General features: G+C 43.2%; 1 protein-coding gene across 2 annotated transcripts in view; it reads left to right on the plus strand.

The window, feature by feature from the left end:
- LOC144695870 (mitogen-activated protein kinase kinase kinase 5-like) overlaps positions 1–17,539 on the plus strand; it is a 174,921-nt gene that overhangs the window by 24,158 nt on the left and 133,224 nt on the right. For both annotated transcript variants that reach the window (XM_078566913.1, XM_078566914.1), the window contains exons 4-6: positions 2,712–2,899; positions 6,082–6,250; positions 17,227–17,333. In XM_078566913.1, the coding sequence (XP_078423039.1) occupies positions 2,712–2,899; positions 6,082–6,250; positions 17,227–17,333 (464 nt within the window). The remainder of the gene's footprint in view (positions 1–2,711; positions 2,900–6,081; positions 6,251–17,226; positions 17,334–17,539) is intronic.

Genomic DNA, 17,539 nt, shown 5'->3' on the forward strand with positions numbered 1-17,539 from the left:
GCAATGAACGGATATGACCTGTCTCCACTCCAAAAACCAAGACTCCCAGCCTTCCCATGACAACATGACACAGCCACTTACCAAGCAATGCAAGCATAAGCACCATCAGCTGTTTTCAGAGTCTTTCTTGTGGATCCGGATTACACCCTGCCTCTACGCCATCCAGGACAAATCAGTCCATGTGTTCGGCGCCCCATCCACTACCTTAAACATTCACTCCCTCCCCCACCGATGCACAGTAGCAGCAGTGTGTACCATGTACAAGGTCCACTGCAGGAACTCACCAAGGCTCCTTTGACAGCACCTTCCAAACCCACAACCGCTAACACCTAAAAAGACAAGGACAGCAGATACATAGGAACACCACCACCTGCACGTTCCCCTCCGACCCATACACCATCCTGACTTGGAAATATATCGCTGTTCCTTCACTGTCGCTGGGTCAAAATAAGACCATAAGACATAAGAGCAGAAATTAGGCCATTTGGCCCATCGAGTCCGCTCCGCCATTCAATCATGGCTGATAAGTTTCTCAACCCCATTCTCCCACCTTCTCCCCGTAACCTTTGATCCCCTTACCAATCAAGAACCTATTTATCTCGGTCTTAAATACACTCAATGACCTGCCCTCCACAGCCTTCTGTGGCAATGAATTCCATAGATTCACCACTCTCTGGCTAAAGAAGTTTCTCCTCACCTCTGTTCTAAAAGGTCTTCCCTTTACTCTGAGGCTGTGCCCTCGGGTCCTAGTCTCTCCTACTAATGGAAACATCTTCCCCACGTCCACTCTATCCAGGCCTTTCAGTATTCTGTAAGTTTCAATCAGATCCCCCCCTCATCCTTCTAAACTCCATCAAGTATAGACCCAGAGTTCTCAAACGTTCCTCATATGTTAAGCCTTTCGTTCCTGGGATCATTCTCATGAACCTCCTCTGGACCCTCTCCAGGACCAGCACATCCTTCCTGAGATACGGGGCCCAAAATTGCTCACAATATTCTAAATGTGGTCTGACCAGAGCCTTATAAAGCCTCAGCAGCACATCCCTGCTTTTATATTCTAGTCCTCTTGAAATAAATGCCAACATTGCATTTGCCTTCCTAACTACCGACTCAACCTGCAAGTTAACCTTAAGAGAATCCTGAACTAGGACTCCTAAGTCCCTTTGCACTCCAGATTTCTGAATTCTCTCCCCATTTAGAAAATAGTCTATGCCTCTATTCTTCCTACCAAAGTGCATGACCTCACTGGAATCCTGGAACTTCCTTCCTAACAGCACTGTGGGTGTACCACATGGACTGCAGTGGTTCAAAAAGGCAACTCGACACCACCAGTTAGGGATGGGCAATAAATGCTGGCCTAGCCAGCGATGCCCACATGCCGTGAAAGAATAAATTTTAAAAAGTTCATCAATTGCCAGCTATGTGGCACAACTTGTCAAGTTGAGATCTGAATGCTACAAGGCCCTTTCCTTCTGTGCTGGCTTTTTGAGCTGCTCCACTTCAGGCTGTAGTTTTAACAACCATGGTGAATATTCCCAAACATTTGATCCATTCCGGCAAACCGTAATGTACCAGCTGAGTTGTCTGCGCCTTCCACAGCTCCAGTGCTGTCAACTGTGGGGTCATGCATGGAAACTCCACAGCCTATGGTGGGTTCCCCGGTCCTGTCCCAATCATAGATTTTGGGACAAATCCCTGAGCTGCTGGCCGATGCGGAGACACCAAAACCTGATTCAGAGCCACGGTGTTTATTGCCTAGCCCAGTCTTGCAGTCCCCAGCGCAGGCCCCTGCTCTGATGCAGCCTCTGATCCAGTCTTATAACCCTCAGCTCAGGCTTTTAGCACACTTAGCCAGCCATCTATGTGTACCACTAGCCCTGTTCACTTAGTGTTTGCTCTGAGATACTCAACTCATCAGAGACACTTGCCGAAACATCGAACAGAACTTACACTTCAGGATTGATGCTAATATTTGGGAGCTGTTCCCATGTGGGCATGGCCATTTTGGTAATGCCACCAGAGGTATAATGGTGGGATCTTTCTTCTTCTCTTCTCTGTACATCAAATTCCCTTTTTGTATTAACTAACAATTGCATAGAATAACCAAGATGAAAATCTACAAACATTTCTTTGTTCAAAACATACTCTCAAGTGAACATCAGTTGCATAAGAGCTCAACGTTTTCAGCTAAACACTGATCCAATTTAATGCCAACCTGAAGGTAAACACAGCCTACTGGGACTGAGGGGTCAAACATCTCCTTATGTCGTCTGGTTGGATATCAGGCTTGGGTTGAGTTACATGTCAGCTCTGATCTATTATAATGGCAGAAAAGGCTGAAGGGGCTGAATGGCCATCTCCTGTTCCTGTGTACAGATCTAGTATGGAATAAATGGATGGTCTGAATTGTGTCTCTCACGGACATGGGATCGGGGGGGTGCCAAAGTGAACCTAAATTGACACCAGATTGACAATGTTTTTGAGTGCTAACACATCTTAAATGATGGACATCTTAAACGGAGAACAAAAATAAAGCACAGAGTTAAAAGACAGGAAGCAAAACCATTTTGGCAAAGAGTTAGCTGGAATGGTCACTCAGTCGCAAGACAACATGACCGACACTTAGTGGAGATTTCAGTCAGGGCGTTTAGAGATCACTGATCCTTGCAAATAGGAACTGAAGTGATTTCCTATCTCTTTTTTCTCCCTAGGGGTGTTATGGCAGCTACACCTTCATTCCGTATATCGTGACGCCCAGTGGTAAGGTCTTCTGCTGTGAAGCCAGTGTGATGAAATGTCTGACAGAGATGTTCCAGCCGCATTTTAACCTGGAGCCTCTCCTCATGCCCTTGGTTGAACGTCTCACTAAACTGCTGGAGGAGACCCAGATCAACTCCTGGTGAGAGAATTTTACTTTTTATTCTTTGATGGGATGGAGGTGTCACTGACAAGGCCAGCATTTCTTACCCATCCCCAACTGACCGGCTTGCTATCCCATTTCGGAGGACAGTTAAGAGTCAACCACATTGCTGTGGGTCTGGAGACACATGTGGGCTAGGTCAGGTAAGGATGGCAGATTTCCTTCCCCTAAAGGGCATTAGGGAACGAGATGCATTTTTACATTGATGATAGCTTCACTTTCACCATTACTGAGACTAGCTATCAATTCCAGATTTTTTTTTAAAGTTGAATTTTAATTCCACCAGCTGCCATGGTGGGATTTGAACCCATGTCCCCATTAAGCCTGGGCCTCTGAATTACTATCCAGTGACAATACCACTACACCACTGTCTCCCCAGCAGATCCCACCCCTTCAGCTGTACTGGTTGTTGTCAGGGGAATCGGCTCTGACCTCATTTTGGGGGAATGTTCCTGGTTTCTCGCCTTTTTGTTTTGAGTTTATATAGTGAGTAACTAAGGCTAGGAAAATAACAGTTTCAGTTCTTGTTCTGCTCCGAATGAGCTGATCTCAGCCTTGACGGTGTCATGAGTGCTAAAATTAGCAACAGAATCGCCTGAAATTGGTATAGTGTGGAAAGATCATGACCAGAGAATTATTTGTTAAAAAATTGCAATAAATCTTACGTCATAAAAGAATTTAGCTAATAAATAGTCTTCCTGAACAGGGGAGGGTGGCTGGGGGGCCTGTGCTTAATGGGGCGAACAGAAAATATTTTGATTCATTTCCTGTCCTGCTATCTGCACTCCAACCAGGCTCCTGTATTAACTTTAGGTATGGTGTAAAATTAAAAAGTGACAGTATGCTCACCTCATCACTAGGTGATCTGACTGCCTGCCCCCATTTCTACGAGTACTTTTTCTTGCTTATTGGTTGCAGTTAGCTGAGTCAGTTGGAATTGGTTCCAGTTGCCTCTTCCCTGCATGACATTCAGTAACTTGTTAGTTCAGTTCTCCCTGCAAGAAGAGCAGGATTTGGAACTGCAGTAGAGGTGAAGCCCAGGAGGAGGGACTATTAGGCCCTGTATCTGGTCTCAAGGAGCCCCAGGTATTGGCTGAGTTGGCTGAAAGATGCTCGCTTGGGGAAATGACCATTTGTCTCAGTGTCGTACCCGTAACTGTTCTGGCTTGGGAGGAGGGAAATGAGCCAGTGATTGACATTGGGAATTGTTTGTAGAAGAAACTGTTTTCACTGGTGGGAGTGTCAGATACCACAGGGCCCAGATTTGGCTGATTGGCAAAAGAACTAGAGGGGTGATTGTGAGCTGGTTGATTCAACGAGTTTTGTTGTGATGGGGAATGCACTGCCTGAAAGGGTGGTGGAAACAAATCCAGTAATAAACTTTGAGGAATTTGGATGAATACTTGAAGGCAAACATTTTGCAGGACTTTGGGAAAAGAGCAGGGAAGTGGGACTAATTGGATAACTCTTCCAAAGAGCCGATACAGGCATAATGGACCAAATGGCCTCTTTCTGTGCTGTAAGATTCTGTGATTCATTCTTTGTGTTGGGTGACATTGGGTTCAGCCACTGCTACAATTAAACAAGCTGCCAAGCTTACCGTATTGTTATTCATTCATGATATTTGGGTGCCATTGGCAAGGCCAGCATTTATTACCCATCCCAAATTGCACATGGCTCTAATTTTGTATGTGGCAGAAGGGCAGTTGAGGGTAATGGTGTCTGTGAAACTATGCCCCAGGGTGGGTCAGTGCCAGTAGGAGAGGAGTGAGTGTAAATAAGCATTAAAAAATGGACACCCATGACACCCAACTACTCGAATGAGGATTGGTTGGCATCACAGCAATACGAACATACGAACAAGGAGTAGGAGTAGACCATTCAGCCCCCCGAGCCTGCTCCGCCATTTAATAAGATCATGGCTGATCTGATAGTAATCGGAAATATGCATCCTACCTAGCCCTGACAACCTATCACCCCCTAGCTTACCAGGAATCTATCTACCTCTGCCTTAAAAATATTCAAAGTCTCTGCTTCCACCGCCTTTTCAGAAAGAGACTTCCAAAGACTCATGAACCTCTGAGTGAAAAAATTCCGCCTCATCTCTGTTTTAAATGGGTGACTCCTTATTTTTAAATGGCGACCCCTAGTTCTAGATTCTCCCACAAGAGGAAACATCCTCTCCACATCCACCCAGTCAAGACCCTTCAGGATCTTTTATATTTCAATCAAGTCGTCTCTTACTCTTCTAAACTCCAGCGGATACAAGCCTAGTCTCTCCAACCTTTCCTCTAAGACAACCTATCCATTCCAGTTATTAGTCTGGTAAACTTTTCCTGCACTGCTTCTAATGCATTTACATCCTTCCTTAAATAAGGTGACCAATACTGTACACAGTACTCCAAATGTGGTCTCACCAGTGCCTTGTATAACTGAAGCATAACCTCCCTGCTTTGGATTCAATTCCCCTCACAATAAATGATAACATTCTATTAGCTTTCCTAACTATTTGCTGCACATACATACTAGCCTTTTGTGATTCATGTACCAGGACACACAGATCCCTCTGCACCTCAGAGCTCTGCAATCTCTCACCATTTAGATGATATACTTCTCTTTTATTCTTCCTGCCAAAATGGACAATTTCACATTTTCCCACATTATACTCCATTTGCCGGATCTTCGCCCACTCACTTAACCTATCCATATCCCTTTGTAGCCTCCTTATGCCCTCTTCACAACTTACTTTCCTACGTTCTTTGTGTCATCAGCAAATTTGGCAACCATCCCATCCATTCCTTCATTGAAGTCATTTATATAAATTGTAAACAGTTGAGATCCCAGCACTGATCCCTGTGGTACGCCACTTGTTACATCTTGCCAACCTGAAAAAGACCCATTTATGCCTACTCTTTGCTTCCTGTTAGGCAACCAATCTTCTATCCGTGCCAATATGCTACCCCCTATACTCTCTGCCCTCAAACCTCACCAACCCAAGCAATCCATTGAAAAGGGCCAGCTAGGGTCGAGTGAGTAGGATTGATAGCTGTCCAATTTTGAAAGAGACTGAGATGTCTGAGTATAATAGATGCTGCAGCAGTGAGATTGATTTTGTTTCCTGTCTTTACTGAGCAGAGGCTTTTACTTCTTCTGTTCTGCAGTGAGTATTTTCGAGAAACTATTCAGAATGAAATCCGCAAAGCGAGGGAGATGTACAGTGGGAAGGAGCTGCGGGAAGCGCTTGCACGGATACAACAGCGCCTAGACAGCGTAGAGCTTCTGAGTGCCGACATTGTGATGAACCTGCTGCTGTCATACCGTGATGTACAGGTGCGTCATAAGATAAGCCCTTAATCCCAGGAATGAGTTAAGTAAACCTTCTCTGAACTGCTTCTAATGCAGTTACCTCCTTTTTCAAATGAGGAGACCAAAACTGCCACATTGCTCCAGATGTGATCCCACCAATGTCCTTTACAGCTGCAGTAAAACCTTCCTACTTTTATATTCCATTCCCCTTGCAATAGACACCAACATTCCATTTGTCTTCCTAATCACTTGCTGCACCTGATTCATGTACCAGAACACCCTGATCTCTCTCTATCACAGAGTTCTGCAATCTCCATCTATTTAAATAATGTACTGCTTTTCTATTCTTCCTGCCAAAGTGGACTAGTTCACACTTTACTCCATCTGTCAGTTTTTTGCCCACTCACTTAACCTGTCTAAATCCTTTTGTAGATTCTTTACCTCTTCTTGACAGCTTATTTCCCTACCTATCTTGATGTCGTCAGAAAATTTAGCTACCATAACATTCAGTCCTTTCATCTACAACACTCCCTGCTGCACATTGCATTGATTACAAGCTTTTCCACTGTAATACTCTCTGTTACATGTCCCGCTGAGCACAAGGCTTCTGCTAATAATCTAAGGCTGCCGGCCAGTATTTTGCATGTTACTACATGTTTTGTAGTAGATTGTGTGAGAAACAAGTCACAACCCACTCCAGGATGTGCTGCTGTACAGCAGAAGAGTGAATTATTCAAGTAAATGACGTTGAATTCAGTTACTCAAACTGGGTGAGTTTGAAAAATCAACAGTTGCTCTGCTTGTCCTCCTTCTCACTGCTACTCCACAACTGCAGGCTTGCCACCTGTATCTTGGAATTGTTTTCTGAGTTCTCATTCTGCCCATAGTTTGACAGCAGAATACCATTCCCTTTTGCTGCTACCCACTTTGCCAGGGACAGCTGGTCTGTTGTCAACTGTGACTTGGTGCAAGCACCCTCACCTCTGACCCAAAAAGTTGTGGATTCAAATTCCACACCCAGAGACATTAGCACAAAACCCAGGCTGACACTTCAGTTCAGCACTGAGGGAGTGCTGCACTGTCAGAGGTGCCATCTTTCAAACGAGATGTTAGGTCAGATAGGGCCTTGGTTTATCAGGTGGATGTAAAACATCTTACATTATTGGAAGAAGGACAGGCTATTTCTCTCTGGTGTCCCAGCCAATACTTATCCCTCAGTCAACATCACTAAAACAGATTATCTAGTCATTATCACATTACTGTTTGTGGGAGCTTTCTGTGCACAAATCAGCTGCATTGTTCCCTACGTTGCAGCCGTGACTACATTTCAGAAGTACTTCATTGGCTGTAAAATGCTTTGCAATGTCCTGAAGGTGTGAAAGATGCGATATAAATACAAATGCTCCCTCTCTGAGTTGTTGGCGTTGTTTGAGAGAAACTGGTGGGACAGTATAAAACAAAGGAGCACAACCTTAAAATCAGAACTATGTAAATCAGGGGTGATGTCAGGAAATGCTTCTTCACATAGAATGGTGGAAACCTCTTACCCAAAAACCTGTCATTCCTGGGGGTGTCAATTGAAAGTTGTAAGATTGAAATTAATGGGCTTTTGTGAAGTTATTAATGCAGAAAATGGAGCTGAGATCCAGATCAGTCGTGATCTAATTGAATGGCAGAATGGGGTCAAGGGGCCGAATGGTCTCCTCCTGTTCCTAATGTGTCTTTGTTCTTTGTTGATTCTGATTGTAATCATTGTTCATGTTAAGTTCACCGTACCTTTGAAAATATTCATTACAGTCAAAACACATGGCAAGAAGGTGGGCTGTCCTTGTTCGTGGCTGCTTTGCTTTTGCACAAACAAACTAACTCAACTCCCCCCCTCTCTGCACCCTCCCACCCCAGCCTTGGTGAGTCATACTGTCCTAGTCCATCTCGATGTCCAATCTATCCATGCAGAGCTGCCAAACATTGTCTGAACAACGTGTACAGTGAGTTAGCCAAGCATGTAATTCTTCTTGGTTCAATGTGAAAACTGAAGTTAGCTTTGGAAACAGGGTTATCAGGTTAGGAGTATGGTAGTGTAGTGGTTATGTGACTGGACTAATAATACAGAAGTTTTGGAATTCAAGTTGCACCATCGCAGTTTGAGAATTTGAAGTCAGTTTCAAGTATTTGCAGATTAAAATGTTGGTATTGGTAAAAGTAACCATGAAGCTAGTGGATTGTTGCATAAAACCCACTGGTTCGTTAGGGAGGGGAAACCACCATTTACTACCTCTGGTCTATGTGTGACTCCAGACCAACACCAATGTGGTGGACTTGTAACTGGACTCTGAAGTGCATCAGTTGCATCAAACCTACTATGACGAGTGGTTCAAGGAGAAAGTCCATCAGCAGCTTCTCAGGGCAACCAGAGATGGACCATATAAATACTGCCCTTGCCACCAATGCCCATACCCTGAGAATGAATTTACAAGGTTAAAAGTGGAATCTGGAAGGGCGTTCAGAAGGTAATTTTACCCTAATGTTCATTTTCTTTTTTTCTCATTTCTTTTTCAGGCTAGTAAATGGTTAGCTAATTCCCCTCGCCTGCAAAGTACATTATTGTATTCTAGGTCCTCTCTGCTTCTGAGGCTGCCATAGGCCTTCATTTCACAAAGGGCTACTGCAAGCCTGACTATTTATTTGCATGTTGTTTTTGTTGGACGGCGTCGATTCTTGTGACGATTCGCGTCTTGCTGAAAACAAAAAAAGACGAATGAGAAATCTTTTAAAAATATGTTTTAAAAGGCTGTTCAATTTTGGGATTTTGCTGGTAGTCATTAGCTCTGCTTCAGTGACGCTCACCATTTGCACAAGTGGACCTCATGTTCTTTGCATTCTGGAATGCATCTTTTCCTGTCGAATACCTAGTTGGACTAGAGTGGAACTTCATGATCATGACAAAGAACTCTTTCTCCGCACACTGGAATGTATCCCGTGTACCATGTGATTAACTCTCCTTCAACAAATTGACAAAATTTGCACCCTTATCAAACCAGCTCTCCGGCCCTGAACCAACATTTGGTTTTATTTACAAAAAATGAATGAATGAACAGTGTTAATCTTGTGCTTTATTCCGTACAATAAATAAACTAATTCACTTCTTTTTAAAACATATGTAGGTTTCTTTATTGTGGGGTATAGCTGAACTGGAACTTGCTCAGTTTCTGTACCAGCTGGAAGTTTTAAAAACACAGAACTTTCGGGCCTCTGGCTACAACCTGTGCCTTTTCTCAGACTCCTTCCTCTGGCAAGCTGGCCTACAGAAATTTTTCATTCGTCCATGGAATGTTGGTGTCGCTGGCAAGCCCAAAATTTGTCACCCATCTCTATTTGACCATCAGAACAGTTAAGAGTCAACCACATTACTGTGGATCTGGAGTCACACAGAGGCCAGACCAAGTAAGGATGGCAGATTTCCTTCCCTAAATGGACATTAGTGAGCCAGTTGGGTTTTTACAATGATTGATGATAGCTACACAGCCACCATAACTGAGGCTAGCTATCAATTCCAGATATTTTTAAATTCAGTTTAAATTCCCTCAACTGTCATAGTGGGATTTGAGCCCATATCTCCACAGGCTAATGAGCCTGGGCCTCTGGATTGCTTGTCCAGTGACATTGCAACTACACCACCATCAACCCCCCCCCTCCCCGCCCCAAATACAATGGAACCAAAGAAGCTCATAGTATGAAAGGACGCCATTCAGCCCATTCTGCTTGTGCTACTTCTCTGCTAGAGCCATTCAAGATGAATCCCTCTGTCCTGCTCTCTTTCCACATGTGTGTGACTTCCTCCGTCAAATATATGAATTCAAATTTCCTTCCCTTGAGAGATTTAATGCCCTCTACCACAAACAATCCCCGTGACAAAACAGTCTATGCTTCAACAACCCTCTAAGTAAAGACATTTCTCCCAACATCCCTCCACTGTCTCAGTGAGAGTTTTAAACTGATGTCACCTCATCACTGACTCCCTAACTGGAGACCTGAGCTTTCAAAACCTTTCATAACTTAAAACCTTAGTTAAATCATTTTTTTTAGCCTGCGCTGTCCCAGTGGAAATAGTCCCAATATCTCGAGCCTTTCTACAGAACTATAGTTTCCCAAGCTTGGCATCATCTTGGTGAATCTATACTGCACGCTCTTGATGGCTTTAATGTCCTTCCTGTAATGGTGTGTCAAAATTACATAAACAGACATAGATGATGCATCATAAGAAAAGCAACTTTACTCCACGAGCTCTGTGCACTCATTTATGAAGTCTGAAGTGCTTGAAGTTGGCTCCTTTTTTATCACCTAATCTGCTTGCGCTCAAACTTTTCAGGGAATGGTGCATTTGAATCTCTTGGACTCGGATCATCAACACCCTTCAGTGTCTTTCCATTGAGGGTATACTCCCATTTCGTGAATGTTTTCCCAAATGCCTTGCCTCACACTTGTCCTCATGGAACCTTAATTCACCAGGATTGTTTTTTTATGTAGGTCATGTGCGCTCACATGCAGACTACCCAATCCTGCCTGTGTTTTTATTTGAATGTTGACCCAAATTTTCCTGGCTTTCTTATTTAACATTTTGATATCCCTTGCCTCCATGGCCAAGAGTGATAAGAACGCAGAACTCCCTACCATAGGGAGTGGTCAAAGCGAATAGTAAAGATGCATTTAAGGGGAACTAGACAAGCGTATGAGGGAGTATGGAATAGATGGTTATGATGGTAGATTTAGAGAGAAAAGATGGGAAGAGGCTCGAGTGAAGCATGAGCACTGGTATGACCTGATACTGTGTCATGTAATGTAATCCTATGTCATAAAAATGGTTTTATCTCAGGGACTCTTTCTTTCATTCCCTGCTCTGATTGAATTTCCTTTCTGTTTATTTTTGGCTGTGTATTTTGCTTCCATTCCAACAGCTTTTTCAATCCAGCTCGCACCCGCTTGTCGTAAGCTCGACTTCGTGTATAATTTACAGCATGAAAATGGGCCAGATGGCGCAACTGGTCTGTACCAACGTTTATTCTCCACTCTAACCTCCTCCCTCCTTAACTCATCACGCCCTATCAACATATCCTCTGTTCCTTTCTCCCTCATGCATTTAAGCTTCCCCTTAGATGAGTCTGTTATTTGCCTTATCCACGCATGTTGTAGTGAATTCCACATTTGGCCCACTCTCTGGGAAAAGATGTTTCTCCTGAATCCCCTATTGGATTTATTGGCAACTATCTTATATTGATGACCCCTAGTTTTGGACTCACGACAAATGGAAACATTTGTCAATCCTATTATAATTTTGAAGAATCCTATTTGATCACCCCTCAGTTCTGTTCGAGAGAAAAGAGCCCCAGCCTGTTCAGCTTTTCCTGATAGTTGTACCATCTCAGTTCTGGTATTATGCTTATAAGTCCTTTTTGCACGTTTTGCAGTGTTGTCATCTTCATGATATCTCGACCCAGAGCTGAGCACCATACTCTAAGGCTGGGATTTTGCGGTCCCGCCCACGGTGGGAATTGTCGCGGGTGGGACAGAAAATTTGACGGATCGACCAAAGGTCCGTTGACTTGGGGCCATGAGACCAGAAAACCCCTGCCCAAGCGTGGGCCAACCAAGCTTCTATAAATTTTGACATGAATTCGCTTTTCCAACACTGCTTTTTCAGAACTATACTTTTTTAATGCATGCTTCTTATTTCAAGAAGTCCCTTATTTGCTTTCTGCCTTCACTGAGACATGAAAAGACTTGCTGGAATTGGCAGAGTGCCGCTATTTCTGCAATTGCCACTGCTGATGCTAACCTATATTGTCACCATCAAGGCTAAGATTTCAGCGCGTCATCCAGCCTGGCACTCCAGTTGCAGAACTGAGGGGGAGGTGTTGTCTTTTGGATGAGAGGTTAAGTTGAGGCCCTATCTACTGTCTCAGGTGGGTTGATATAAAAGATCCCATGACATTATTTTGAAGAATGGCAGATGACATCTTCCCACTGACCAACTGACCTGACCAACATTTGTCCCCAACCAGATACACTAAAACAAAAAATGCTGGAAAAACTCTGGCAGCCTCTGTGGAGAGAGAAACTTTTTGAGTCCGTATGACTCTTCTTCAGAGCTTATCAGTATCACAGTGCTGTTTGTGGGAGTTTGCTGTCCAGATTTTAGCTGCTACGTTTCCAATCTTAAAACAGCGATTGCCCTTCAAAAGTAATTAATCGGCTGTAAAGTGCTTTGGGACACCCATTTTTATATATGTTTGTTTATGGGATTCGGGCATCACTGACTAGGCCAGCATTTATTGCCCATCCCTAATTGTCCTTGTTCAGGGGGCATTTTAAGAGTCAACCACGTTATGTGGGTCTGGAGTCACATGTAGGTCAGACCAGGCAAGGACAGCAGATTTCCTTCCCTAAAGGACATTAGTGAAGCAGGTGGGTTTTTACAACAATCGGCAATGGTTTTGTGGTCACCATTAGAGTTTTAGCTCCAGATTTTTATTGAATTCAAATTCCATCATCTGCCGTGGTGGGATTCGAACTCGGGTCCCCAGAGCATTCCCCTGGGTCACTGGATTACCAATCCAGTGACAATACTACTACTTCACTGCCTCCCCTATAACCCAGGCTGTGAAAGGCACCATATAAATGCAAATATTTGCATTCTTCTATTTTTGGTTGTCAGCCCTACTCGTTGCTTCTTACTGTTTAAACAAAGTATGTAATTCAGTAAGAATTTCAGTGAAACACAAATGGCAATGTTGAGCAATACAATCACAGTACTAGGCTCAGTGCCATTCTCAGAGATTCGGAATGAGTTAATCAGGCTGCTGAACTGGTTTGAAACCTCTCTACAGTGAACTTGCCGGGAGGCAGAACTGTCGAGTTAAGAGAATGTGTGGGAGATTCTGAGGCAAGATAGATGGAATCTCCTAGTCCAGGAAGCTAACAGGAGGAATTAGAAACAGATAGCATGGCAGATTTAATAATGAGAGCGAGAGAGAGAAGGGGTAATAATTTTTGGCAATAAAAGAATAAATGGAACCTACAGAGATCATAGTCATAGAAAGAGACAGTACAGAAAGAGGCCATTCAGCCCCTCACTCCTAGACCTTTGAAAGACCTATCCAATTAGTCCCATTCTTTGCATCTGTTGCCTAACCTTAATATTGTTTTTCCTTCAAGCATTTGCCTCATTTTCTTTTGAAAGTTACTCTTGAATCTGCTTCCACCACCCTTTTAAGGTAGGTGGAGGAGATGGTGGTGTAGTCTCTGGACAATAATCCAGAGGTCCAGGCTAATGCTCTGGGGACAAAGGTTCAAATCCCACCACGGCAGCTGGTGGAATTTGAATTCAGTTAATAAATCTGGAATTGAAAGCTAGTCTCAGTAATGGTGACTATGAAACTATCACTGATTGCTGTAAAAACCCATCTTGTTCACTAATATCCTTTAGGGAAGGAAATCTGCCATCCTTACCTGGCCTGGCCTGCATGTGACTCCAGTAACTGCACTTTGATATGGCCTAGCAAGCCATTAAGTTCAAGGGCAATTAGGGATGGGCAACAAATTAAATGTTGGCCTTGCCATCGATGCTCACATTCCATGAAAGAATAAAGAGAAAAAGTGCATTCCACATCATAAATTTCCTCATGTCACTTCTAGTTCTCTTACCAATCTCATAAACATAAGAAATAGGAACAGGAGTAGGCCACACAGCCCATCAACCCTGCTTCACCACTCAGTATAATGATGACTGAATTTCAACATCAACTCCATTTTTCTGCACTATCACCATATTCCTTGATTCCATTAGTGTCCAAACATTTATCGACCTCAGTCTTAAAAATACTCAACTGAGCATCCATAGCTCAAAGAATACTAAAAATTCACGACACTCTAAGTGAAGAAATTTCCCCTCATCTCAGTCTTAAATGGCTGACCCCATATCCTGGAACTATGACCCTAGTTCTAGACTCACCAGGTGAACCAGCCTGTCAAGCATCTATCATGTCAAGCCTTCTAAGAATTTTGTACATTTCGATGAGATCACCTCTTATTCTTCTAGACTGAGAGTATAGCCGGTTCTACCTAATCTCTCTTCGTAGGACAGCTCCCTCATTGCAGGAATAAATTAACTGAGCCTTCTTTGGAACCCCTTTTCAGGGAAGTCTATCCTTCATTCAGTGAGGAGACCAAAACTACAAATAGTACTCCAGGTATGGTCTTATCAAAGCCCTATATAATTGCAGCAAGACTTTTTTACTCATATACTTCAATCCCCTTGCGATAAAAGCATTTCCCTTGCCTGCTGCACCTACATGTTAATGTTCTGTGATCTGTGCACAAAGACCCCCAAATCCCTCTTTATGCCAACATTTACTCATCTCTCACCTTTTGAAAAATATTCTGCCTTTTAATTCTTCCTACTGAAGTTGATCATTTCACACTTCCTCACCTAATGCCCCACTTTCTTGCCCAATCACCTAAACAACCAATGTCCCTTTGCAACCTCTACATTCTCTTCACAGCTCAATTTTCCACTCAGCTTTGCATCGTCAACAAACTTGTATATATTATACTTGGCCCCTCGTCTAAGTCGCTGATATAGATTGTTAATAACTGACACCAAAACACAGATTCTTGTGGCACAGTTACATGCTGCCACCCAGAAAGTGACCTGTTTATTCGTACTCTGTTTTTTGTCCGTTAACTAATTCTCAATCCAAGCTAATGCATTACCCGCAATCCCATGATCCCTAATCGTGTAAAAACCTCTCATGTAGAAACTGATTGAATGTCTTCTGAGAATCCAAATACACTACATTCACTTATTTTCCATTATCCACCTTGCTAGTTATACTCACACTATAAATCTATGTCCTCTGAATATTGATACTTCTGCCACTGGAAACAGTTTCTCAGTATTTAGTCCATCAACACCATTAATGATTTTGAACACCATTATCAAATCTTCTCTTAACCAGCTCTGCTTGAAGGAGAATAACCCTAGCTTCTCCAGTCTCTCCATATAGTTCCTCAGCTCTGATATCATTTTAGTAAATCTCTTCTGCTCCCTTTCTAAGGCCTTGACATGTTTCTTAAAGTGTGGTGCCCAGAATTGAACTTCAGCTGAAGCCCAACCAGTCTTGAGTAAGGGTTTAATGTAAATTCCTTGCTTTTGTACAGTGAAAGACTAAGACTTCACACTGTATACCTTTATAAAATATATATAGATGTGCTAAAATGTTAAAATTGAACAAAGACCTTTAAATTGAATGAGCCTATGTCTGCCTTTGACCCCCGAAGAAAAGAAGCTACTTGGCAACTTTGGAAAAACTCATACCTTGTTATCTCTGAGGAGCCACTAGCAACCACCTGTGGACTGTGCTGCCCAACTTCAAAGAGAGCTGTACAAAAGCTGTCTGCATTTAATAACTCAGGCTGGCCAGAAGGAGATGGATCGTCTGCTAAGGCAAAGGCCCTACAACCTTCCTTTCAATTCCTAATGGCTGAGACATTTAACAGTCTTTGGAATCCAGACGATGGATATACATCATTTGTCAAAGACCTGGTGGACAGGTTGGAGTTATGTGACATAGGCCTCTGGCTTGTGGAACAAGTAATATTGTATTGCTGAATTGTAAAGCTCAGGCTGCTTTTTACCATCTAACTAGCAGCCTCACAGACCAGGAGCTTTGCCCAAGTGGAATACCTGGCTCCCATCTACACTGCTTCTGTTGGAAATTTTGTACCATCGCCGACAAGATTGATTCATCTCTGCGTACCTATCTCATTCTGTGAAGTCAACAACGCCAGAAAAGTGAATTATCCAGCATCGGGTTTCAACCCACTGACCTCATTGGACTTTGTTTCTGGACTCTGGAACCCACGTGAAACAATATTTATTTTCTCTGCAGCCTCTGTACTGTAAAACCTTCTTTTCTCTATCCCTCTCTTTATTGTCTGAATGTGAAGGCAAAATTGCGACTCTCCTTTTGCGTTTTGAGCGTGTGCAATAAACCCTTTTTTAGTTCATCCTATCTCGAGTTTGCTGTGGGGTTATAATTAGAGAATTGGATCACACCAAAACTGAGGGGTTGGGAAAGAGGGAAACAAATTAAAACACCTTTCTGTTTACGGATGGGCGCTGAGAGGAGAAACTAGTGCTTTTTAACTTAACCCCCTCCTGTCCATAACAGTACTCAATGCCTCCATTGATAAAGTCAATGATCTGAAATGCCTTCATTGCAGTTTGATGGGAAAGAGAGGGAGAGAGAGGAAGGGGATGAAAAGCGAGGGGGAAGAGAACTCAGACAGACAAACTCAAATACAATAATTCTTGAAGAGAGGTCACACTGACTGAATGTGTAATAGTAAAGATGGTTTTCACGACAAGTTGATACCAGTGCCAGTTAGAGGCAGCTGATCATTAGCCCTTGCTGAATAATACTTTTTGAGGATTTTTACGCAAGATTAATACCGGGAATGGGCAGGTTGTCTTATGAGGAAAGGCTGGACAGGCTAGGCTTGTATCCACTGGAGTTTAGAAGAATAAGAGGTGACTTGATTGAAACATATAAGATCCTGAGGGGGCTTAACAGGGTGGGTGTGGAAAGAGTGTTTGCTCTTGTGGGAGAATTTAGAACTTGGGGTCACTGTTTAAAAATAAGGGGTCGCCCATTTAAAACAGAGATGAGAAAAAATATTTTCTCTCTCATGTTTGTGACTCTTTGGAATTCTCCCCCTCAAAAGGTGGTTGAGGTAGAGCCCTTGGATATCTTTAAGGCAGAGGTAGTTAGGTTCTTGATAAGCAAGGGGGTAAAAGGTTATTGGGGGTAGGCAGGAATATGAGGTTAAAATCAGATCGGCCGCGATCTTATTAAATGGCAGAGCAGGCTCGAGGGGTTGAGTCATATGAGGCCTAATTCATATGTTCGCATAATTTTGACTCCGCTGTTTTTGTTTCAAAGGATCTCAACGCAACCATCAAGCTGGTGGAGACTCTGCAAAACCTGCCGACATGTAATGTGGCTGAGCTTCCGAATATCAAATTTCATTACTGTTTTGCATTAAACAGGTAGGTGGCACATAACCACTTGTTCACAAACTCTTTTCCTTTCACCCCTCAGTTGTATGATGATGACCTACGACAGCCTTTTCTCAACACTTCTCAACAGGTAGCTCCATGTGACACCCTGGGAGGTCTGTAATTGGCACCCTCTTTTCTTATGTCCTGTATGTATGGGGTGGGTGGGTGCACAGTGAGGGAGTGGGGGCATTTTT

This window comes from Cetorhinus maximus, chromosome 21, assembly GCF_964194155.1.
Source record: "Cetorhinus maximus chromosome 21, sCetMax3.hap1.1, whole genome shotgun sequence".
NCBI lineage: Eukaryota > Metazoa > Chordata > Chondrichthyes > Lamniformes > Cetorhinidae > Cetorhinus > Cetorhinus maximus.